The 25,078-nt window shown below is 33.8% G+C and overlaps 2 protein-coding genes across 2 annotated transcripts; both read left to right on the top strand.

The window, feature by feature from the left end:
* The first annotated feature begins 5,160 nt into the window (after positions 1–5,160).
* On the top strand, positions 5,161–8,428 carry LOC112727981 (E3 ubiquitin-protein ligase AIRP2). The gene is made up of 5 exons (XM_025777944.3): positions 5,161–5,496; positions 6,851–7,001; positions 7,148–7,214; positions 7,328–7,562; positions 7,950–8,428. The coding sequence occupies exons 1-5, from the start codon at positions 5,432–5,434 to the stop codon at positions 8,158–8,160; spliced, it is 729 nt and encodes a 242-aa protein (XP_025633729.1). The 5' UTR covers positions 5,161–5,431; the 3' UTR covers positions 8,161–8,428.
* A 7,312-nt stretch (positions 8,429–15,740) lies between these two features.
* Positions 15,741–19,727, top strand: LOC112727980 (probable pyridoxal 5'-phosphate synthase subunit PDX2). Its single transcript, XM_025777943.3, has 7 exons — positions 15,741–15,900; positions 16,030–16,157; positions 17,272–17,359; positions 17,643–17,716; positions 18,194–18,385; positions 19,146–19,243; positions 19,399–19,727. The coding sequence occupies exons 1-7, from the start codon at positions 15,846–15,848 to the stop codon at positions 19,526–19,528; spliced, it is 765 nt and encodes a 254-aa protein (XP_025633728.1). The 5' UTR covers positions 15,741–15,845; the 3' UTR covers positions 19,529–19,727.
* Positions 19,728–25,078: the final 5,351 nt, after the last annotated feature.

Genomic DNA, 25,078 nt, shown 5'->3' with positions numbered 1-25,078 from the left:
ATTGTTACGAGTGAAAATTCATCCTTAAAATAACTTATCTTTGGATTCAAATTTTTGTAACTAAATCCAACGGTAGATAGGGGCACAAAAATTAATTATATTAGTGCCAAATTTAGCATTGGATTCTTCATTAAAAATTTTCGACAGTAACATGAATTAGTGAAACGCACCGTTTAGGCAATGACCAACATCTTACCTTCGAATTTATCCGTTGATAAATCTAACGGTACAATTACCCTAAATTAAGAAACCTTTCCCCCTTACTTTTGCAACTTCTCTCCCTTTTCTATCTCATTCTCTCTCGCTGTTTTCACTGCCGCCCACCACTCCTATCCTCATAGTAGTGCCTCCTTTCTGTAACAAACGAGTCCATCTCATGCATTGTCCTACTCAGTCCACTAGAGGTCTAGACATCGCTGTCAGAGTCCGTCGCCGCTGTTTCGTGGTTGCCATTGTCATTGTCCATCCTCCAAGTTAGTGTGAATCTTCTCCATTCTTCAATTTTTTAATTTTTGCTATGAAATACGGACACTTTTCTGAGTTATCGTATCCGTGTGTTAGACACATTTCAGACATGACATTTATCAATATTTATCCGACACGCGTGTCTGTTGTGTCCAACCGTGTCTTAATAATAAATAAAAAAATTTTACCGAACACACCTGGACACACATTATTAATATATATGATTTTATTTATGAAAATTTAAGTTTATTAATATATATTCATACCTGGCTTGGTTATGACCTAGTCCAAATTCAACAAAATAATACCTCGTACTTAGTTTGGGCTATTTTTCCATAACTCGGCGTAATAGCAACAAGTCCAGACTCTTCAGGCCAAGTCCGTATAGGTTGGCGCAACTAAGATATGGTTTTCTTTTTCGTACTCAATTCGATTCAGGGAGTAAATTAGATACTCTTTCACTATTTTGATTATCACCACCCAGGTGATAATCAATTCTGACATGGGATGTAATTTTTATTATGTAAGAGAATAATTATTATGTTCTGAAATTATGTTTAAAAGATGACTGAGTCTCACTTACAACTCTATAAATACTCAACATTTAAGTAATTTTTTCAATCCAACTCATATTTAGTCCACTAAAATTCTTGTTAACTTAAGTATCAAATTTTTTTATAAATATTTTCACTACCGTCCAATATAAAAATATTGGTAGATCATTCAAGGTGTTTAGATTTTATATTCAAACTCAAAATCACCATTTGTTTCAGATAAACAACTCAAAATAATATATAAATTAAATTAAGAGTAAATATAGGAGAATGTATACATGGAAATTGTTAAGAGTTTAGAATTAATATTAACAATATTTAATGGTGACACATATTCACTACAAGAAAATACGTTTAACATTGTCAGATTTAGCAACAGATGTTACTTGCGGGTTTAGTAAGAAATTTTTCGACGATCATGAGTGACAAGCCATCCTTAGAATAATTTACTTTTGGATTCAAATTTTCGTAACTAAATCCGACGGTAAATATAGGGGCATGAAAATTAATTATATTAGTGCCAAATTTAGCATCGAATTTTTCATTAGAAATTTTTACAGTAACACGAATTAGTGAAACGCAGTGTTTAGGCAATGACCAATACCTCATCGTCGAATTTATCCACCAATAAATCTAACGGTAAAATTGTCCTAAATTCAAAATCAGAAACCTTCCCCTCTTACTTCTGCAACTTCTCTCCCTTTCCTGTCTCATTCTCTCTCGCCGTTTTCACTGTAATTGTCCTCGTAGTAGTGCCTCCTCTATGTAGCAAACGAGTCCATCTCATGCATTGTCCTACTCGAACCACCAGAGGTCTAGACATTGCCGCCAGAGTCCGTCGCCGTCGCCGTTGCTTCGTGGTTGCCTTCATCGTTGTTCATCCTCCAAGTTAGTGTGCATCCTCTCTATTCTTCAATTTGTTAATTTTTGCTATGAAGTACGGACACTTTTTCTGAGTTGTGTCTGCGTGTCAGACACATTTCGGACACGACACTCATTATATGTCGTATTTCTGTGTCTTATAAGATTTTAAAATTTGTGTATTTGCGTGTCTCGTATCGGGTCTCATGTCAGTGTATCATAGATTTTTTTATTAAGAAATCCTAACACTACTCATTAATAACAGAGGTGGAAGAAGCTTGACTTTGTCACTGCACTATGAATGTCGATGTCGACACCACACCTTCACTGCAACTTAACAACCAGGTTTAGTTTTTTTTTTTTATATGTATTTTTATATTTATTTTATATTATTTTATTAATTTTATATTTAATTTTTTATTTTAAAATATAAGCCCGTTTGAAATTTAATTTTTTTTAATTTTGTGTTTAATTTTTTTTTATTTACTTGTTAGAGAAGTGAATTAATTGTTGATAATTAGTGAAAGTTTATTAGGATCATTATTAATAATTAATCATTGCTACTGCCCGATTATTAATAACTTGAATCGTTTAAAAATTTTGCGGTTATAATCTACTCTTTTAAAAGAAGAAAAAAATTGAAACACACTCCCTGATTAAATTAATGGTTATATACTTATATCTGTTTTCAACCGAATAACTTATGATTTAGCTGTAAAGAAACATTGATTTATAGGCATGATGATCTTATCTATCTGCATAAATTACTATACCCTAATGTGACTTACATCATGAGAAGAAAAGAATATATTACATTTTAAGTTTTAATTATTCAATAAATAATAATGAAAAATAAAAAATACCAGAAGGAGCGTGAAGCGAGACAAGCAAGTGGCAACCTGATGTAAGTTGTAACTAGCTTGGTCAATAAATTTTTTTTAAAATTTTTAATGTGTATTTTTTTTTAAAAAATTATTTTATAGAAATTATAATATATGTTTTTAAAAATTTTTTTTAATTAAAAAATAGTTTAACATAATAAATAAATAACAATTTTTTATATTATTATATTTAAATATAATTAATAAATAAACATATTTTATATAAAATACAGCATATTCAAATATAAAAGTACTTTTATTTTTAAATTTTTTTAAAAAAATAATAGAAAAATCGAAATTTTTTTTTCTTTTTTTTTAAATTATCCAAACAAGTTTAATATCTTGTTTTTAAAATAAATTAAAAACCAAAAAAAAATTGTGATACTTGAATTTTGTTTTTAGAAAGTCAATTTAAATCTATGAAGTACGGATATTTTGCTGAGTTGCCATGTCTGCGTGTCGGACACATTTCGGACACGACACTCACCGACACTCGTCCGACATGCGTGTCTGTTGTGTCCAAACCGTGTCTCAATAAAAAATAAAAAATTCTTTTCCGGACACATTTGGACACACCTAAATACTATCACGTGTCAATGTGTCCGGTCTTATTTTTAATATATATTCTTAAAATAAATTTAGATATAGTATATATTATTATTTATTAAAACAAAAAATATTTTAAATACTTGATATAATTAAAATAAAATATTAAAAATAATTTAAAAAATTAATTTATATTTTATTTCATTACGATTTATCTAAAAAATACTTTATATTTTATATGTATACGTGTTTTCGTGTCATGTAAAATTTTAAAATTTACGTATTGACATATTCCATGTCGTGTCGTATCCCATATCCGTGTTAGAGATTTAAACCGATTCTAAACGACAATGAGAAGATACAAAATATGAAATCTAATGACAGGCTCCTTAATTAACGTTGTAAGATGGGATATTATCCTAAGTGACTCTATTAGGTAGCGTTTGTTTTCGGAGACAGGACACAGAGACATGGACAGTACATATTTAGAATGTGTTTGGAAGCAGAGACATGGACACGGAACACATTGTCTCCGGGACAGTTTTTTATATTTTTGTGTCCACTCTTCTACGAAGGACAATGATGGACACGGGATTTGGAAGAGTGGACACGGACTCTTTTATAAATTTTGTTTTCCTTTTTGTCTATAGATATTTTTTATTATTCCACTATTATCCCTTCTTATTTTTCCTATAATTAGTCTTGAAACTTTTGAAAGATAAATATTATTAAAGGTAAAATTGATCTTTTTAAAATGCTAAAAAATAATTTATAAGTTGTAATTGATTTTATATAATTTAAAAAAAATCAGTTTTTAGATAAAAAAAAATTGGTTTTCTAAATAAAAATAAATTTTTATGTGTAAAAACTTTTTTTTTCATGTAAAAATAGATTTTTTTTTAAAACTGATTTTTTATTTAAAATTAATTTGGCTTATTAACCTAAACAAAATTTTTTATTAATCAAACTCAGATCTATTTTTTTATTAATCTTAACCATATGTATTCCTACATATTAATAATAAATTTAAAAATAAAATAAATATATTTATAATTTTTATTTTAATATAAATACTATTATATATTTTTTTATTAAAATTTTTTGTCTCTTCAAATATTTTTTCAAGTTTCGTCTGTACTCCTACGTACTCTTATTCTCTATTAAATTACTTTGTACTTGATGTAGAAAATTTGGAATCATATGGTTATTTTAGTCATTTCATATAATATTTTAGTCTTGTCCATATGTATCCAAACATAATACTGGACATTACATTAGTGTCTTGTACATCGTATCCAAACACAATACACAAACAATAATTTGTAGTGTCTCCGTCCTATTGTCTCTGTCTCAGTGTCGTGTTCTGTCCTGTCTTTGAAAACAAACGCAGCCTTAGATAACAAAATTTCTTACCTAGTTCTAGAAGCTTAGTGGCAATGTAGAAGGGCTTCTAGGACTAAGTATATTTTTTCGTTTTTCTAATGACCATGCCGAAAGAAAACACAAATGTGAGAGTTCTCTATTACTTTTTTTATAACCAACAATGAAATCTTTTGATTATTATTTTAGTAATTCTCTATAATAATATTCGCATAAATAATTAGCTACTGATCTTAGAATTTATTACCAAATCTTTTTCCTTTTTACTTTTTTTTTTTTCAAATTACTTTTTTTTATTAAAATTATATCATTTTGGAAAGATTTCCACCAACACAAATCAAATTTTGCACTTTGTTATGACATGATATCTTTTTAAAGTGAAAAGAAGTTAATGTGAGGTATAATAAAATAATAAATAAATAAATAAATAAGAATTGAAGTGGCGAGTGAAGTTGGGGATGTGTATAAAGGAGGGGGTGTTTACGTGTGCTCTAAGTCAAAACCTCGCAAAAATCTCCCACTACCTTTTTTTTTTCTTCTTCTCTTTCATTCACTCTCGTTCATTCTAATCCTTTGTTCTCTCCTCAAACAAATTGATTATTGCTTCTAGGAGCGAGGAACAACAACCACCGCTCTTTGAATCGAAATTTCATCATGGGTTTTATTCTCTTCTGAGGAAAAAAGTGACAAAATTTCTGAATGATTCTATTGTAAATAGGATAAGGAAGAAGAAGAAGAAGAAGAATGGGAAAGTCTTTCAAGGATTCACTCAAAGCACTTGAAGCTGACATACACTTTGCAAATACTCTGTAATCTCTCTCTCTCTCTCTCTCTCTCTCTCTCTCTCCAAACATGAAACCATTTTTTTTTTAATTTTTTTAATGAAAGTTGGGAATTTGGATAATATTTTAGTTTCAGAAATTCTTGGTGTCTCAGTATGAAGATAAATTGCCGTTTTTTTCAAGTGGGTTATTATGGTTTGGAATTAAATTTTTTACTGTTAGCTCTGAACTCTGTTTTTCCAAGTTTTGTTCCGCTTTCCGGAGTTTGTTTTATTTTCTATTTTGTTTTTTCTTATTATGTTTCGAATTTGACCGGTTTTACATTTGTAAACTTTTTGTTTTATGTAATGCTATTGAATTCTGATTTTGGATACTATTTTACCAAACATACCATTAATGTCAGAGATTCTGGACACCAGTTGTTTTAACTAGGTTGTTGTGGTTGAAATTTTTGTGGTGTTAATTTAACTCTAAATTCTGTTTTTTCTTTTTGGTTTGTTTGTCCAATTTTGCTTGTGTCCTTATCATCACAGAAATTGTTGTATTGTTTTTGGTTTAAAACTTTTCAACAAACTCTGAAGTTACACTTTCTATGAATAAGACATGAGAGTCGATGGTTAATTATAAAGAATACAAAGAATATTGTGATAAGAAGATAAGCAACTGCAAGAGGGAGAGGAACAACAGAACAAGTGCAGAAGAATATTATTCTTTTTGCTATGACTTTGGAATCAGTATCTTTGGCTAGATTTAGGTCCTAAATTCACGAGAAACGGTTTTTTTTGTACTAATCTTTGTACATTGATCTGATTCATTCCCTCCTACTTTCGTGGGACCCAATTATTTTGAGTCCAACATAGGTAGAGATGAGTGAGTTAGCTCCGTGTACAAAGAAAAGTGAGTACATCTATCTAACACTACGAATTTTGGTATTCTTCAAGATTCTTCCGTGTGAAGTTTTGATTATTAAATTGCAATTTTTGTTGTTGATTTTTCTGTTACTAGCAGGTGCTTTTGTGCAAAATGAAAGGGAACATCACTTTCACTTTGTATTTAAGAAAAATAATCCCATTTCCTAAAGTTCAGGTTTTAGTTGTATTTTTGTTATTATGATTCGTTTTTGGACATGAATGCTGAAATTCATAAGCTACACGAGGATTCGTGCTGTCCTTATTAAGAATATAAGGAAGCTATATGTATGAATTTGAATGATTATATGTGTTTGTTTCTGCCCACAAAAATGTTAAACAAACATCCTAATATAGCCTATGTAATTCTTGTATGGAGTGATCTTATTGAAGGTTAATGTTCTTCCTGTGTTGCAATGCTTGTTTCATTATATATCTTTTAATCTGTCCTGCAAAACATGTTTTTGGTACAGAGCTTCTGATTATCCGAGAGAATATGATGGCGCCACCTTACAAATGAGATTGTCTTTTAGCCCAGCTGCCCAGTTTTTCCTTTTCTTAGTCCAGTGGACCGATTGTCAGCTCGCCGGGGCTTTAGGATTGCTAAGAATTCTCATATACAAGGTACATTTATACTCAACTCCTATCTTCTTTACCTTCGAAATTTGAGTAGAACCCTATAAACCGTGTATTCCATAATCTAATATGAGTGCATAGCAATGTTTTTATCATATTGTCGAGCTTATGATAAGGTATTTGAAATGTCGCAGACATATGAAGATGGGAAGACAACCATGTCCATTTATGAAAGAAAAGCCAGTTTGAAGGAGTTCTATGGTAAGTGCATAGTCACATTGAAATATGGTCAATTTAGTTAGATTTTTTGCTTTTCTTCTACAGAGTTGTTTCACAATCCAACTGTGATTGTTTCCTACACTCTTTAACAACAGGGGTGATATTTCCTTCTTTATTACAACTTCAGAGAGGAATCACTGATGTAGAAGACAGGAAACAAAAAGATATATGCGCTACGAAGTACAGACTGAGAGATTCAGCAGGAAAAGGAAAATTATCTGAGATTGATATAGAGAGAGAGGAAGAATGTGGTATTTGCTTGGAAGTAAACAGCATGGTTGTGTTGCCGAATTGCTACCATTCGATGTGTATGAAATGCTACCGAGACTGGTGAGCAACTAGAGACTATGTTTTTGCTGTTATAAGTTAATATCATGATATAGTACATTGTCAACCCCAAACCTTGGATGAAAATGGAGCCAATGATGGTGAAAATAACTTCTAATAATAAAATGGTCATGAATAAAACACATCTAGGAGGCGTGTGGTTGGTGAAATGTTTTCACTTTCCTGAAAATCTTACATTGTAAAATCATTCCCATATGACTAAGAACATGTTTTAGGATACACTGTGATATGGTTAGGTTCATCCTGATCAAGATTTTAAATATGGGTAGGAACATTAGGCCTCTAAGATTTTCCAAAGATATTTAATTGTCATTCATTCTTTGATAGAGCCATTAATGTTGTCATTGCCAATTGATCTTCTTGTTCTAGGCACGCGCGATCGCAGTCTTGCCCTTTCTGCCGGGATAGCCTTAAAAGAGTGAACTCCGGCGACCTGTGGATATATATGAGCAACAAGGAAATAGATGACTTGGCTTCAATCAACAAGGAGAACTTAAAGAGGCTGTTTATGTACATTGATAAGTTACCTCTAGTTGTGCCAGCTCCTATGTTCATGACTTATCCTCCACATCGTTTCTGATTGAAATCCATTTCATAGTTTCAGATTTTGATTAGTAATATTTTTGGTTGTGATGGAATTTTCCAAACTGTAAATACATGCTTACCTTCGTATAGTTAAATAACATTTTCACTCCATTCAAATTATGAGCAGTGTAGGTCGAAAAGTCCTCTTAGATTCATTTATGTTGAGATATGTGTATTTGTATATCCCTAGGAACTTCAGATGAAGTTCACTTCTTACACACAATTCAAAGTTATTGTAGATATTGATCATATTTTGATATTGATATTTCTCTCTCTATTTTAATTTTCTGCTGAAAATATGCTGATAGAATTTGGTTTTTAAATATTTCGGTATAAAAAAGTTTAACAAGTGTATTCAATTGCATATGAAAAATGCTAAAACATTAGCAAAATTTATTATTTTTAGTTAGTAGGTTGTTAATAATGTTTAAAAATATAGCTTAAATATATGTTATTAGATTGTTAAAATTAAAAAAATTAAATTAATGATTAAAAGTGTTAATAAACAATAATAAATTTTACTAGCTCTTGATTTTTTTTCTTATTATTGCCTTAACAAAAACTATTATTTTTTATTTTTTTTTTACGATATTTTAATCGGAGTTTTATTTAAGGGTTTATTATTAGTTTATAGGTTGTTGATAAAGTTGAATTTAAATTTCTAATATTTATTTAAACAGACTAATAAACTAATTACTAGATTAATTTAACTTAATTATCATTATTTTTTAATCTATTTCATGAATGAAAACTAAAAAAAAAAAAATATGGATATCGTTAAATGACTTTATAAAATATTTTAGTATATCGAAATCAAACTTGCCAAAAAATGATGTATGCAATAAAACTTGGATATGGATGATTTGATGGAATTTTGTTGGGGAGTGTAACAATTTATATTTAAAATGAGTATTTGAGATACTGTATAGTTATGTATGTTAGAAGATTGAATTAAATCAGAGAAATATTTTAGGATCACAAAAAATATTAAGAAAAATCAAATGTTATCAATTTAGAATATTTTTATAAATAGATCCTTAGCTATCTATAAATTAGAATTGTTGTAAATTAAAATCAATCAAAAAAAAATAACATTTTCTAATCTCCTCTTATTATTAGATCATCGTTTCTATACTCTCTCAACCAAATTAGCCAAAACAAAATGACAACATCTGACGAAGATACCAGTGTTAATACTGACAATAATTTAAACAAACCCGATGAGTTGATGCTGTGCAAAGCTGCTGCGGAGCAGCTTTGGAATGCAATCTTCACAAACCAACTCTGACAGTCTATCAATTGGTTTCCAATTGAATGGGGATAATTATCCTCTGTGGGCAACCCTAATGAGAAAAGCAATCGGTGGGAGAGGAAAGAAGGCTCACCTGACAGGGATATCCCCAGCACCAGCAGAAACAGAACCGACATATGAATAATGAGAGCAAAAAGACCAGACCGTTTTTACTTGGATCATCCAGAACATCGAAGCAAGCCTCATGAATAATATCTCTCAATTTTCAACGGCAAAAGCTTTGTGGGATGGCTTGGCAATCACATACGGAAGCGGGACGGATCCGATACAAATCTACGACCTGCATCGACAAGCAAACACGCGAAAACAAGGACAAGGTACCCTAGAGGATTTCTGGAACAAACTACAAGCCATTTGGATGGCAATAGATAGAAAACAACTAAATCCCATGAAATGCCCAGAAGATATTATGACTTTCAATCGGTTAAAACAGGAACAGAGACTATACCAATTTCTAACTAGTGTAGATGACAAATTTGACACTGTTAGAAGAGATCTATTAAAACAAGAACCTGCTCCTTCAGTAGAATCTGCCTATGCCACTATCCGGAGGGAGGCGGCCTGTAGGAAAGGCATCACAAGGAGAGATCGGGGCAGGCCTCGCTGCGAAAAACAGAACCGATCAAGGCGGTCAAGGGCATGGTCGCTCAGACACTATTGGACGGTGGTCATCATCGCGGGGGAAAGAGAGAGAAGACAAAAGCCATCTTTACTGTACTCACTGCGGAATAAACAAACACACCAATAAAACATGCTTCAGAATCGTAGGATATCCAGAATGGTGGGAGGATAATCACAAGAAATCAATGAACAAATCCGGTCAAGGGAGAGGCGCCACCGCCGTGGGCATCCCGGAGGTTACCAGCAGCAGTGGCACCGGAGAAGAAGGAGAAAACTGCAGGACACAACACGGTAAGGCTTCAGTGGACGCAACGCATCAAGATAAGAGAGAAAAAGAGGGCGGTAACGGGCTTTACCAAGATGGGTCATATAATGGCCTTGGTTTAATTGCTGGGAATGGGCCCATAACCAAGGTCCTCTAAAAAAAATCAAAAGAGTGGATCTTCGATTGTGGGGCCACTGACACTATGACCTATGAACTCGAGGATTTTGACAGCTTGACCAAGCCCTCAAAGGCCCACATTGAGAATGCTAGTGGCGATTTAATTGAAGTTAAAGAGGGAGGCTCTATTGTTTTTCCAAAAAATTTAAAATTGAAAAAATGCCTCTATGTTCCTGATTTGTCTTCTAAACTGTTATCTGTTAGCCAAGTAACCAAGGAGTTAAATTGTGTGGTACTCATGTATTCCAATTTCTGCCTTTTGCAGGACATTCTTACGAAGGAGATCATTAGGCATGGTACTGAGCGAGATGGGCTTTACTACGTTGATGAGGTAGCACACCAGGGACATGCCATGCTTGCTCACGGAACAGTTACCAGGAAACTTTGGTTATGGCACAGACGTTTGGGACACCCCTCATTTGGGTACCTTAAGATTTTATTTCCTAGTTTTTTTTTGAAAAACACTGAAACTATTAGATGTGAGACTTGTATTCGTGCAAAAAATCATAGAGTTACTTTTTCTCCGAGCAATACAAGAGCCAATTCTATTTCTTCTCTTATCCATTCTGATGTGTGGGGTCCCACACCGAAGTCCCAAAATAATCCCTTTCAATATTTTGTGTTATTTGTGGATAATTTTTCTTGCATGACTTGGATATATTTTCTGAAACATAAATCTGAAGTTCCTGATCGGTTCTTTGATTTTTACCAAATGATTCATACCCAATTCAATAAAAAAAAAATTCACATACTCCGGTCAGATAATGGTGGAAAATTCATAAATCAATCAATGAAAGACTTCTTCCAAAAAAATGGGCTTATCCACCAAACATCCTGTCCAAACACCCCCAACAAAATGGTGTCGCCGAGAGAAAAAATCGTAAAATTCTTGAGATGACTCGAGCCATGCTTTTTGATGCACAAATGTCAAGTTCTTTTTGGCCTGAAGCTGTTGCAACCTCAGCCTACCTTCTTAATCGCCTACCCACTCAGGCCCTCGGCAACAAAACACCCCTCCAAATCTTGGCCACTCAGACTGAGATTCCCCCCATTCTTACCTTGCCACCTCGAGTTTTTGGGTGCTCTGTATTCGTCCATATCCCGAAAACAAATAGGAATAAACTCGAACCTTGTGCCGAAAAGTGTGTCTTTGTTGGGTATGCTACACACCAAAAAGGGTATCGATGCTACAATCCTGTCATTCGTCGCATTCATGTAACAATGGATTGTGATTTCTTAGTTCTGCATTTTACTACCGTCGCCAACATGGCGTTCAGGGGGAAGAATTTAGTGGATCGCCAAGTTGGCTAGATAACCTTTGTTGCCTTGAAACTGTTCAAACAGAACGAGTAGATGGAGCAACCGAGCATACCTTACTCAACGAAGAAAACCACTCAATACACGCAACCAGTGAAACTCCTTCTAAGAATGTTATACAAGAGGTAAGTGAATCCCACTCTGATAATTTACTCCATACTTTTAATGAAGCGGCTAACAATGACAGTATAGCTCTGAAACTTGAAGAATCAGAACGAGAACCCTTTACACTTCCTCCAAGAAGAAACAGAGGTGTTCCACCCAACCGATACTCTCCAAAACATGTCTCCCGCAACTCAAAGTACCCGATAAAGACAACCAAAGAAGGAGTGACAGAGGTTGCAAAGGCCTTTTCTAGCATCCTCCTAACTGAAGACATCCCCAGAACAATCCAAGAAGCAAGTAAAAGGATTGAATGGCAAGAAGCTATGAAGACAGAAATGGAAGCCCTAGAGAAGAACAAAACCTGGGAAAAATGTATTCTACCGGCCAAGAAGAAACCAGTTGGGTGTCGATGGGTATTCACCATTAAATACAAGACAGATGGCACTGTAGAACGTTACAAGGCAAGGCTGGTCGCCAAAGGGTACACACAAACTTATGGTATTGATTATTCAGAAACCTTCTCACCATTAGCAAAAATTGATACCATCAGAGTCCTCTTCTCAGTAGCCGCAAATGAAGATTGGCCTCTCCACCAATTTGATGTAAAAAATGCTTTCCTTCATGGAGAGTTGAAAGAAGAGGTATATATGGAAGCTCCACCAGGATTCTCTGAAGGATTTGAGAAGAATGAAGTGTGTAGATTGAATAAGGCTCTCTATGGCTTGAAACAATCACAGCGGGCTTGGTTTGGAAGGTTCACGGTTGCCATAAAGAAATACGGGTACAAGCAGAGTAACTCAAATCACACCTTATTCCTGAAAAGGAGAGGGGATTTAATAACATGCCTAATAATTTATGTGGATGATATGATCATAACAGGGAGTGACAATGAAGAAATTGCAAGGCTAAGAAGGAATCTCTTCACATAATTTGAAATGAAGGATTTGGGTGGATTAAAGTACTTCTTGGGAATAGAGGTTCTACGCTCCAATAAGGGAATCTTTATCTCTTAGAGGAAATACATCCTAGACCTTCTTACAGAGACAAGAATGGTTGACTGTAAACATGTAGACACTCCTATGCAAGTTAATCATGGCTTGAGACTGGAGGAAGACTCTAAATTGGCAGATAAGGAGCGATACCAACGCTTGGTTGGCAAACTAATCTACTTGTCACACACCCGACTAGATATAGCCTATGCAGTAGGGGTAGTTAGCCAATTTATGCACCAACCACAGGAGAATCATATGGAAGCTGTCATGAGAATAGTTAGATACTTGAAAGGAACTCCAGGAAGTGGGATCTGGTTCAAAAGAAATGGGCACCTTAACATTGAGGTATACACAGATGCTGATTGGGCCGGTAACCCAAATGATAGAAGATCTACATCAAGCTACTTTACATTGGTGGGAGGTAACTTAGTCACCTGGAGAAGTAAGAAGCAGAAGGTTGTTTCCCTCTCAAGTGCTGAAGCAGAATTCCGAGGAATTGCTAAGGGCATAACTGAAATCCTTTGGATTAAGAAACTCATATATGAAATTGGGTTTCCACCTCAATTGCCAAGCAAATTAAAATGTGACAATAAAGCAACAATAAGCATCTCAGAGAATCCTGTACAACATGACATAACTAAATATGTTGAGGTAGACCGGCACTTTATCAAAGAAAAAATTGAAGGTACTGTGGAACTCTCTTTTGTTAGATCAGAAGACCAATTGACAGATGTCCTTACGAAAGCAGTCTCAGGCAGAATTTTGGCTGAAGTTCTCAGCAAGTTGAGCATTGGTGACCCCACTACTCATCTTGAGGGGGAGTGTTAGAAGATTGAATCAAATCAGAGAGATATTTTAGGATCACAAGAAATATTAGAAAAAATTAATGTTATCAATTTAGAATATTTCCATAAATAGATCCCTAGCTATCTATAAATTAGAAGAATTGTTGTAAACTATGAAGTACGGACACTTCGCTGCGTTATCGTGTCCGCGTGTCGGACACATTTCAGACACGATACTCACCGACACTCGTCCGACACGCGTGTCTGCTGTGTCCAACCGTGTCTTAATAAAAAATAAAAAATTCTTCTCCGGACATGCCTGGACACACCTAAATACCATCATGTGTCCACGTGTCCAGTCTTATTCTTAACATATATTCATAAAATAAATTTAGATATAGTATATATTATTATTTATTAAAACAAAAAATATTTTAAATACTTGATATAATTAAAATAAGACATTAAAAATAATTAAAAATTTTAATTTATATTTTAATATCAATAAATATCAAAATATCATTACAATTTATCTAAAAAATACTTTATATTTTATATATATGCGTGTCCCCGTGTCATGTAAGATTTTAAAATTCGCGTGTCGGCGTGTCCCATATCGTGTCGTGTCCCGTGTCCGTGTCAGTGTCAGTATCCGTGCATCATAGGTTGTAAATCAAAATCAATCGGAAAAAAACAACATTTTCCAATCTCCTCTTATTCTTTCTACCTCCTAATTATTCTTTCTTTTTCCCTTAAACCCTCGATACCATCGTAAGAATGTATCGGACGTGCTAAGGCAGCATATTATGCAAAACAGTGAAGTTTAATATAGAGAGAATCCATTGAAAAAATTTAGAAAATATTGATTATTTCTTCTTTATTTATTTTTACATTTTTTTTCAATTATCCTAAAAATTTTGAACATAAAGATAAAATATGGTGACGGGTGTGGACTAAGGAGAAACAACGGACTCTCTTCTCATAAGCCATAGGTTATGGATTGCGATCACTTTACAATTTCAAAGAGTGACCAATTTTTGACACACAAAAACTCACTCCTAGACCAACAGAAAAGAAAACAAGAATTTATAAAAAGAGGTAAAATGTGTTTATGTGTTTATTTAAAAAATATAATTTATTTATTTTCTCCATATTATTCTTTTTTCTAATTGTTTTAACTTTATTCGAAAACTATAGACACAGAATTTCATGTTAAAGTCTTTTATTCATTTTAAAAAAATTTTAAAATCAACAATTTTTAGTATTTTTTGTCATCATTTAACCAATATAAATACTAAATTGTTCTTAATAAATAAATTTTACTAATTTATGTGTACAAATTTTAAAAAATATGGATACAAACTATATTGATTAATGTGTGTAAACTTTGATAAATATAAATACAAATTAAATATTTTTTGTATATAAAATTTCTGTAAATATGATTACAAAATTACAAATTATCAATGACCAAGTATTAGTAAAAAATAATAATATTTACCGGACATGTAACATTACTATTGCTTATTCATTGAGAAAATACTTAATTTGGTTCCTAAAGTTATACTCGAGTCTCAATTTAGTCATTAAAATTTCAATTGCCTTAGTTTAGTCTCTAAATTTTTCAATTGACGCTGTCACAGAAACTACCGCAGGACTAACATGATTAAAATTTGAAAAGTTTAGAGACTAAATTGAGGCAATTGAAATTTTAAGGACTAAATTAAGACTCAAGTGAATGTAACTTCAGGACTAAACGGAATATTTTCTCCTCATTCATTTTTAGTTAAATATTAATTTATGTATTATTTTATTAGAAACTGAGTACGTTTAATTTGTACTTGTATTTATTATTATTATTATTATTATTATTATTATTATTTTCAGTATCAAAATTTTTTAAAAAAAAGATAAAAATAAAAAATATGATTTTATTAAAATTAGAAAACATTAAAATTAAAAACAGAAAAGAAAATACAGATGCAAATTCTATTTAAGCCCCACAGGAAAGGACCAAAAACCTCGTTCCGTTATATAAAATAAAATTGAATAAGAGGGAGCCGTTTTCTCTTTTTCTTCGTTGTGCACACAGCACACAGCACAAACATGGCGGTGGTTGGTGTGCTTGCGCTACAGGGATCCTTCAATGAACACATTGCTGGTATTATCTTCTTCCAATTCCACTTCATTCCTTCTTCTTGTTCACTCTCTCTCACTCGTTCACTTTCACACACATATGAACTTACAATCTTTATCTTTTTGTATGTGGTGGTGGTGATGGTGGTGGCAGCTCTTAGGAGGTTAGGTGTGAAAGGTGTTGAGATTCGGAAGCCAGAGCAGCTTCAAAGTGTGTCTTCACTTATCATCCCTGGCGGAGAGAGCACCACCATGGCCAAGCTCGCTGAGTTTCACAACCTGGTTTCTTCCCTTACCTCTCTCTTAATCTCTATTTTTTTCCTTTAATTTATTATTATTTTGATGTTATTTGGATATACATGTTCATTTCCATGTAAGCAAGGTATTAAGTTTATGAGTGATGATAGAGCCTCCTAATGGTATTCATAATAATCTCCTAATTTCCAAAGTGAGTCAAATTCAAATGTTTTTTTTTTTTTGTGTGTGTGTGTGTTTAGAATTAGGGGGAGGATGGTTAGGAGGATGATGTAGGAGAATTCATCGTTTTCTAAGTTTAAGTCTTATAGATGGAAAATATTCTTGTTCATAGAGCTAGTGTTTCACCATGATGATGTAGGTGTTCTCGACTCAAATTGGATTCCTTCCTGTGGAGGATACTTTGGTTCACACCAGAAAACTCTGAAATTTGTGCCTAGCTACCAATATTAGTTTTTGAGAAATAAGAAAAAAAAGTTAGAGATTAATAATTCGGATGCCCTCTCAGTGTTGTTGTCAATGTGAAAGAGTTAAAAGAGTTTTACATTATTCAATAATATAAAAGCATTTGTATTTAATAAATTTGAGGCATATGGTGGATGGCTGAGTGAAATATTTTTGTTGATGTAGCGATACATCATTAATTATTCTCCATAATTTTTTTTTTATTTTGGGATTTCACAAGGATCGAACTCTAGATCTTTCAGTCATAGAAACTCTATACCGTGTCATGATACCACTTCTTCCAAAAGCTTAAGCTAATAGAAGCGAGGAGGCCCATGAATGGTTATATCTCTAACATCTTGCATCAATGTTTGTGGAGATATCTTGGTCTAAGACACCGTAAAAAGGAGATAGACTTTCCTTGGCAGAACCATTTAGGTTTTTATTTTATTTTGTTTTGTGAACAAAAGGGGATGGAAAGAGGACAGAAATGTAAAGGGAATGAGTTTTCCGGTTTTCGTGTCTGGTTCCGGTTTAGTAGTTACACTTACTGATATATATTTGGATAATTCATAATTCTTTGACCCTACATTTGGAACTTTGTAACCTAATCCAATCATTACACAAGAAATCAAGTTAGGTTTCCCCATTAATGTGAACTGCCTATGGTAATTTATATTGTGTTTTAATTTTTCAGTTTCCTGCATTGAGGGAGTTTGTCGAAATGGGAAAGCCTGTTTGGGGAACCTGTGCAGGGCTTATATTCTTGGCAAATAAAGCAACAGGTAGTTTGTTTCTTTCTCCTCTTTATTCCAGGACAGTTTTAACTATTAAGTACTTTGGTTGGGGAGTAAAAATGTGGTGGAAGTTTTCATGGAGGAGTTTTTTTTTTTAATTTTTTGGACTGTTTCATGAATGATCTTCATGTGTAATTTTACATATCAAACCCATCCATGAAAATTTTCTCTCCATTTTAATACCCCAACTAAGCATATTCTTACTCTGAATTTGCATCTCATTTCATGCATCTGATAATGGATTAAAAAATTTATAACAACATCATTTCAGGACAGAAGACTGGTGGACAAAAACTGGTGGGTGGACTTGATTGTACTGTGCATAGAAATTTCTTTGGCAGCCAGGTATTAATGCTTTATGCACTGCCCTTCTTTGACAATGATTGATCATTGACAACTAAAATTAGGATTTATGACTTTATGAGTTTATTTCGTATGGATTATGGAACTATTATAGTATTATGAAATATAGAACTTAAGATTTTGAGTGATTAGTTATGATGCTTAATTCATGGTTTATTTTGATTTTCTGCTGTTTTATTTTTTTATTTTTATTTTAAAAGAATTTATATACAATTTGCATGTTATATATATATCCCTGAATTTCCCTTTATCTTTGTTCAAATCCCAGCCATCCCAAGTCCCGGGATCCCAACATCCCAGTTTTGGGGACATCTGGGATGCAATGAGATCCAGGAGTTCCTACAAATATATGACAGAGATTATAGAATTTGGGAAGAGAATAATCTGGCTTTTAGGAACAAAATTTCTGATGCAGTTAGATAAGCTTTGTCATATTTAACTGAAGATGTGTTTATTTAGATTCAAAGCTTTGAAGCTGACCTTCCGGTGCCAGAGCTTGCATCCAAGGAAGGTGGTCCTGAAACATTCCGTGGAATTTTTATCCGTGCTCCGGCAATTCTTGAAGCAGGGCCAGAAGTTCAAGTTCTGGCTGATTATCCTGTCCCTTCTAACAAATTCTTGGATTCTGATTCCTCCACTGAAGACAAAAAGGTTTGTTATTAGCAGATCTGTCTAGAGAAATCTTTCATCTTGCCTTAATATAAAATGGATGCTCGATGAAAAGTGTGCATTTCTAGCTTTCTAACTTACCTCAAGATTTAGGTTTCCTGTTACCATTGTAAAGAAAATAATTCATGGACTCAAATTCAGATAAAACATTGATTATTTGTAATTGCAGTTGTAGACTGAGTAGTGACTATTCTGAGCTCTAAGAATTTAGAAGGTTCATCTCTGATTCTCAGGTGAATAGAATAATGAGAGAATTTTGGAATGTGCAGGATCATAAAAGTGAACTGGGGAAATTTAAAACTTAGCTGCTTGATAGTACATGTTGGAACTTTCTCTTGAGAATGTTATTCACTTTCAAATATGGAATGCAAATATTGAAGATCCAAAATAGGAATGGAGAACTTCACTTGCAATGCTCAATTCTATCTTCAAGAAAGTCTTAATGGAGGAAGGAATCGAAGGGGAAAATTCTAAGTTGTGTGATTATAATGATATGAAGTTTAGATACTTAATAGATTGACCCTATTAAAAGAATTTGAATTTTTTGGAACATATTTCTCCTTGGAGAAAGTGTGGCCCATAAATGCTCACTTCTCACAAGAATTTAATTTCCAATTTAGTATGTTATCTTTGTACAATCAGCTTAGTTTAAATTAATGTTGATTGGCCCTAGGTCATTGTTAAACTAGACCAAGTCATTGCTCAATTCCATGTTTTCTTATTTGTTTTGTTGATATGACAGGAGAATGCCGAGGAAGGCGGCAAAGTCATAGTTGCAGTCAGACAAGGAAACATTCTAGGGACTGCTTTCCATCCGGAATTGACTGCCGATACTCGATGGTATGCATGAACCTTGTTTCAGCTATGGAATTTAACAACTTTATGAGACCGCAGGACCATAAGAGGGTCCAGTTCCTAGTTTGACTAGTTCCATTGGCCGCTCTAGTTCAATTTTAACATCACTAATATGAAGTTCTAATGATCAAATTTTGCAGGCATAGTTATTTCATAAAAATGTCAAATGCAAATGTTGGGGAAGAAGCCTCAAGTAGTAGCCTTGTTCCAGCAGAGGTCGACATAACTTCTAACCAACAACCGCGCAGTGACCTTCCTATCTTTCAATAGCACCAAAGAATCACCAATACTGTATTGACAATTATGGATGTTTATCTTCATTTACTTTCTTTATAAAAGTGATATCTAGTAATTTTACATCTTAGAATATAGCTTAAATAGAGTTCTTACCCCTTTGTTTCTATTGTGACAATTACAGTACACACTGTATGTGCCTGGAAAGGCATAAAAAATGTTTATATTTTTTCAAGATTTTTTTATCTTTTGTTTTGTTGGTTTTGGCTGTTCATCTTAAGTAGTGTGGGGTGCTACTATGGAGTCCAGGCAGGGTAGGATGTACTAGTGAGAATGAAAAATTGTGTGAATTTCATATATCGGAGATCGGAGACAAAAAAAAAAAAAAAAAAATCTTGTCAATGTAATTTCATCCGGAAAATCAATGTTAATTTAGATGTATTAGTAGAATTTGGTTTTGTGAAAATAATTTGATTATTGATCATGTTAAAGTGGGTGCATTTCCTCTTATAAAATTTTTATATTTCATTTTATTCAATTTGGAGTGTATAGAAATAGAATATTAGAATGTGATTCAACATGTTACCCAAACAAAGAGCTGAATTTAATGGCATTCCACTCGAGCCTTCTATAAATTCGTGAAGTTTTGGCGACATGTAATGACGTATGTATAAGATGATAATGGTGTATTTTGGTATCTCAATTATTTATCTGTATTTTGGTGTCTCAATTATTTATCTCAAATAATATTATTAGTAATGTTGAACTAGGATGACTAGATATCCTTTAAATTATTCTTTCAATCAGTTTTTTATTATATCAATTTAAAAAAAAAAATAAAACAAACACATTTAACAGATATGATGTTTCTTTTTCAAAAATTTAAAAAGGCTAAAATTTAAAAATCTAAAATTAATTTATAAATCACGTACAACATACTAACACATTTTAAATTTTTCAAAACATCCCAAAACACTTTTAAATGTCACTCATATGAGGAATTTATGTTTATCAAATATGTTTAATTTTTAATTTTGGATGTGATAAAAAAAATATTTATATAAAATTTTCTAATGAATTTTGAATGTGTTAAAAATCATTTAGTGTGTAATTATGGTATTTTGGACGTGACTTGAGAAAGAGAAAATAATAATTTTTCTTGATTGTGGGTAATATTCATTATAGGATGTGTTTGTTTAATTCATTTAATCTAACAAGTAGAAAGTAAATTCTTAATTTTTCTTTTTAATATATTTCATTTTCAATCATATTTTTATGAGTAGGTATTTGATTTTTTTTTATGGAAAAGTCTAGGGGATCAGCAACTTTGTTAAATTCTGGCCAGCATGTAACCAGCAAAGAAAAGCGAGCCATTGGATGAAATCTCACATTAATCTCACACCATTAAAACCATCATTGATGGCTATTTGATGACTACAAATCACAAAAGTTGTTGCCCCCCTAACATTCCTCTTTTTTAAAAAACAAAAGAGCTCAACACAGTAAAATGGAGCAAACAGAACCAGACAAATAAAACATATAGACAACTAAAAGAAAGTAACACAACAACACAAGGAGAAATATATCATGTCATCTCCGGCATAGCCATCAACAACAAAAGGGATCTACACCTCTCCACTCGTTGTAGCTAAGCAAGGTCATGTTGATAATTTCTTCTACACCTTTACTTTTATTCTAAAATATCCTTCTATTGCTTTCCATCCAAATGTTCCAAATGATCGCACAGAAGTACATCAGCCATTATTTTCGATCCTCTTTTTTACTCGACTCTTCTATCCAACTTATAAAATGTTCTTTCATCGAACCCGGAAAGGACCACTGTCGGCCAAACATAGATATCCACCCATTTCACACCTGCCAAGCAAATTCACAGTCAAGAAACAAGTGATGGACCTGTTCAACATCCTTGTTAAATAAAACACAAACATTATCTTTCTGACTAATAATCCCAAATCAACTTAACCTTTCCTTTGTATTCACCCTGCCTATCAAGACAAATCAAACAAACAGCTCCATTCTTGGCAGAACTAAACTTTTTTAGATGGTCTTAGTGAAGCTGTAACTGGTTACATCCTCTGGAAGTATTTCCTCCTGCAACACTTGCATAAATGAGTTAGTAAAAAAAATACATTGTCTATCATATTTTCACACAACTCTATCTTCTCTGTTATTTACTAGCTTTATAGGTCTCAAAGCCTCATGTAACTGACACGGAAGATCCAACTCCCACTGAAAAAGCTTTCGCCTCCATAAGAAGTTTCAAACCCATTCTAATCCATCCCAAAATCCGCAATCCCCTATAACAGATTCACATTGGTTTGAAACAGAGAAAACCCTAGGGAACCAATCTTTCAAAGATCCACAAAGTAACCAGACATCCTCCTAAAACCGAGTCCGTCACCCGTCACCAATCTCCATGGACAAGCCAGTAATCATCTTATCCCTTATATGTTGCTCTTTGATTTGTACCTGGCATATATCCTTCCATAGACCTCCTCTAGTTGGTAGCATTTGAGTCGACAGTAGCTCATTCGAATTCAGATTATTACAGGAACATAACACCTTCTTGCACAATGGGCACTCTTCCTTTGCAAAATGCCACCACAACTTAAACAACAGTGCAGTGTTACGAACCATAGCATCTCCAATTCTCAACTCACCTAGCTTCTTAGGAGCCTGCACCACTTCTCATCTTACTAATGCCATACCATTTCTCCTATCCTCCTTGCTCCATAGGAATCTTCTCTGCAATGAAATCAATTTCTCAGCAACAGCCTTCGGTATCTTATATAAACTCAAATAATACACTGACAAGTTATTTATTGATTTGATAAGCACTAACTTCCCAGCTTTGTTTAGCACCTTAGCTTTCCAAAGACTAAGTTTCTCCTCCACCTTGTCTATTATAGGCTTCCAGGTCTTTATCAACCTCGGATTTGCTCTTAAGGGGATTCTAAGGTATTTAACTGGAAGGGTACCTTCCTTACAACCCAATAAGCTACACATATGTTGTACCAACTGATCTTCACAATTGAATGGAATTAAAATAGACTTGTCAAAATTAATACTTAGCCCTGATATCAACTCAAAGCATCGCAGAAGACGCTTGCAATTCTTCATAGTCTCCTCTTTTGGTGGGCAAAACAGAATAGTGTCATCAGCAAACTGAAGATGTGACAACTCTATACTATCTCTCCCAACCACCAATGGTGATATACGTCCGTTCCTGACTGCCTCTCCAACCATTTTATGCAGAACATCCACAATCAGTACAAACAAGAAAAGAGAAATCGGGTCACCTTGTCTCATACCCCTTTCCATTTTGAATGGCTTAGATGGTGAACCATTTATCAAGACCGACAAAGATGTTGTGGTCACACATTCCATAACCTACGCCCTCCACCTACGTCCAAACCCCATCTTTTGTAACACAATGTCCACAAAACTCTATTTGACTCTATCATATGCTTTTTGTAAATCTAGCTTGATTATTGCTGCCTCCTTTTTTCCTCAATTTAAGCCAGTATACAGTTTTACATGCAATGAGAGTCCCATCATGTATTTTTCTTCCCTTTACAAATGCACTCTGAGTCTCCCCTACTAATCCTGGATTCCTAGCATCACTAATCTCATCCTCCTAACTAACACCTTTGAAATAATCTTATACACACACCCAACCATACTAATTGGTCTCAAGTCTTTAATCTCCTTCGCACCAATGAACTTAGGTGCCAATGCCACCCAAGTGATATTGGAATCTGCCGGTAACCTGGACGTCTAAAAGAACCCCATCATAGCTACCGTTAATTCAGACCCAATCTCATCCCAGTACCTCTTAATGAATTTATGTTGTATCCATCACAACCTGGCACCTTTGATGACTCACAATCCTACACTGCCTCTCTAATCTCCTCAGTCAATGGCAACGCCTCTAGAGTCACAAAATCTTCCTCATCTATCCTACCAACCAGACCATCTCTGAATCCCACCATAGAAAAATCTTCCTGATGATACAAATCCTTGTAAAATTCTATAATAGCAATTTTTATTCTAGCTTGATTCCTTACCAGTCTACCATTAATTACCAGTATATCAATCATATTATTCCTCCTTCTTGCTGAAGCTATATTGTGAAAGTATCTTGTATTTTGTCTATATCCTTCGTTTATCGAGACCGAGACATCTATTTCCAGTGTACTTCTTTCCTTACATACCATCTCTCACAGCAAGTAACTAACACCTTTCTTCTAGCCTCCATCATTCCATCATACACTCCATTACTTATCATATCATCAAGCTCTTGATCTCTTTCTCAAACTTCAAAATCTTCTTGTCTATCTCACTAAAGTTGGCCTTATGCCATCTCTCCAATGGAATCGTCAAAGTCTTCAATTTATTAGTGAACTATATCTCCCATAATCCTCTCCATTCCTCCTTAACCATTCTAAGAAAACCTTCATGTGTAAACCATGAATCTAGGCTTCGAAACAGCCTTGGACCTCTCCTCAGCTTTTTATATTCCACTATTATAGGGTAGTGATCTGACAAATCCCTTGGTCCACCTCTTAACCGACGCTTTGAAAACTCTTCTAACCATTCCAAACTAACCAGAGCTCTATCTATATGACTGCATGAATGGCCTCGAAACCACGTAAACTTATGATCGGTGAGTGGCAAATCCACTAAGTGCATATCTTGTTTCCAATTCTTGAATTCTTCAGCAGATAGAGGTAAAATAGCAGTACCTTTTCGTTCCTCCACATGTACTATCTCATTAAAGTCTCCCATAAAACAACAAGGAACCTGACATAACCCAGCTATGCAACTCAACTCCTCCCAAACATGACTCTTCTCGTCTCTACTATGTGCACCATAGACAACAAAAAAACCGCACAGTTAAAATTATTCTTTGACAAGACTCCTTCAACACATAACCACCTTTCCCCTTTATAGCAATTATTCATTTTAAACATCATTTTATCCCAATAACAGTCCACCATATGCACCATCAGAGCCTACATTTTTCCAACCCATACCATCATTCCCCCATATTCTTGCAACATCAAATCTCATCACTACCCGCTTTTTAGTCTCAATCAATCATAACAGATTTAAGCTATGTTTATTCTTTAGGTCCTTCACCATTCTCATCTTTTCATCACCCCGTAACCCCCTAACATTCCAAGAACTAAAGATCATTTAAAACTATTTTGACACACCTGTTTTTTATTTTTGGGTCTGTACCACCCCATTTTCGTCTTCTGTTTTGCCACCTTTCTTTTCTGAGCTATTTCTTCGTTTTATGCTTGGAGAATTGCCATAATGTCATCTTTCTCATTGTACAATATAAGACCTGACTCCATTGCCAGCTCTCAGGTCCTTTTGTTTCCAATATTTGCTCCTCTAATTTTGAGTACCGAGTGTCATTATCCCCCTCATCTTTTTCAACTTCTTGCCTAGAACTAGCCCCTCTAATACCTTCCCTAGCATGTCTGAGAGCCACCTTCCTTGCATTTTGATCAAGAATGTTACCTCAAACAAACCCCAGTTCGAGTTGGTTGCCAT

This window comes from Arachis hypogaea, chromosome 12, assembly GCF_003086295.3.
Source record: "Arachis hypogaea cultivar Tifrunner chromosome 12, arahy.Tifrunner.gnm2.J5K5, whole genome shotgun sequence".
Classification (NCBI taxonomy): Eukaryota; Viridiplantae; Streptophyta; class Magnoliopsida; order Fabales; family Fabaceae; genus Arachis; species Arachis hypogaea.
Note: the sequence above shows the minus strand (reverse complement) of the source record. Positions and strands in the feature narration are given on the sequence as shown.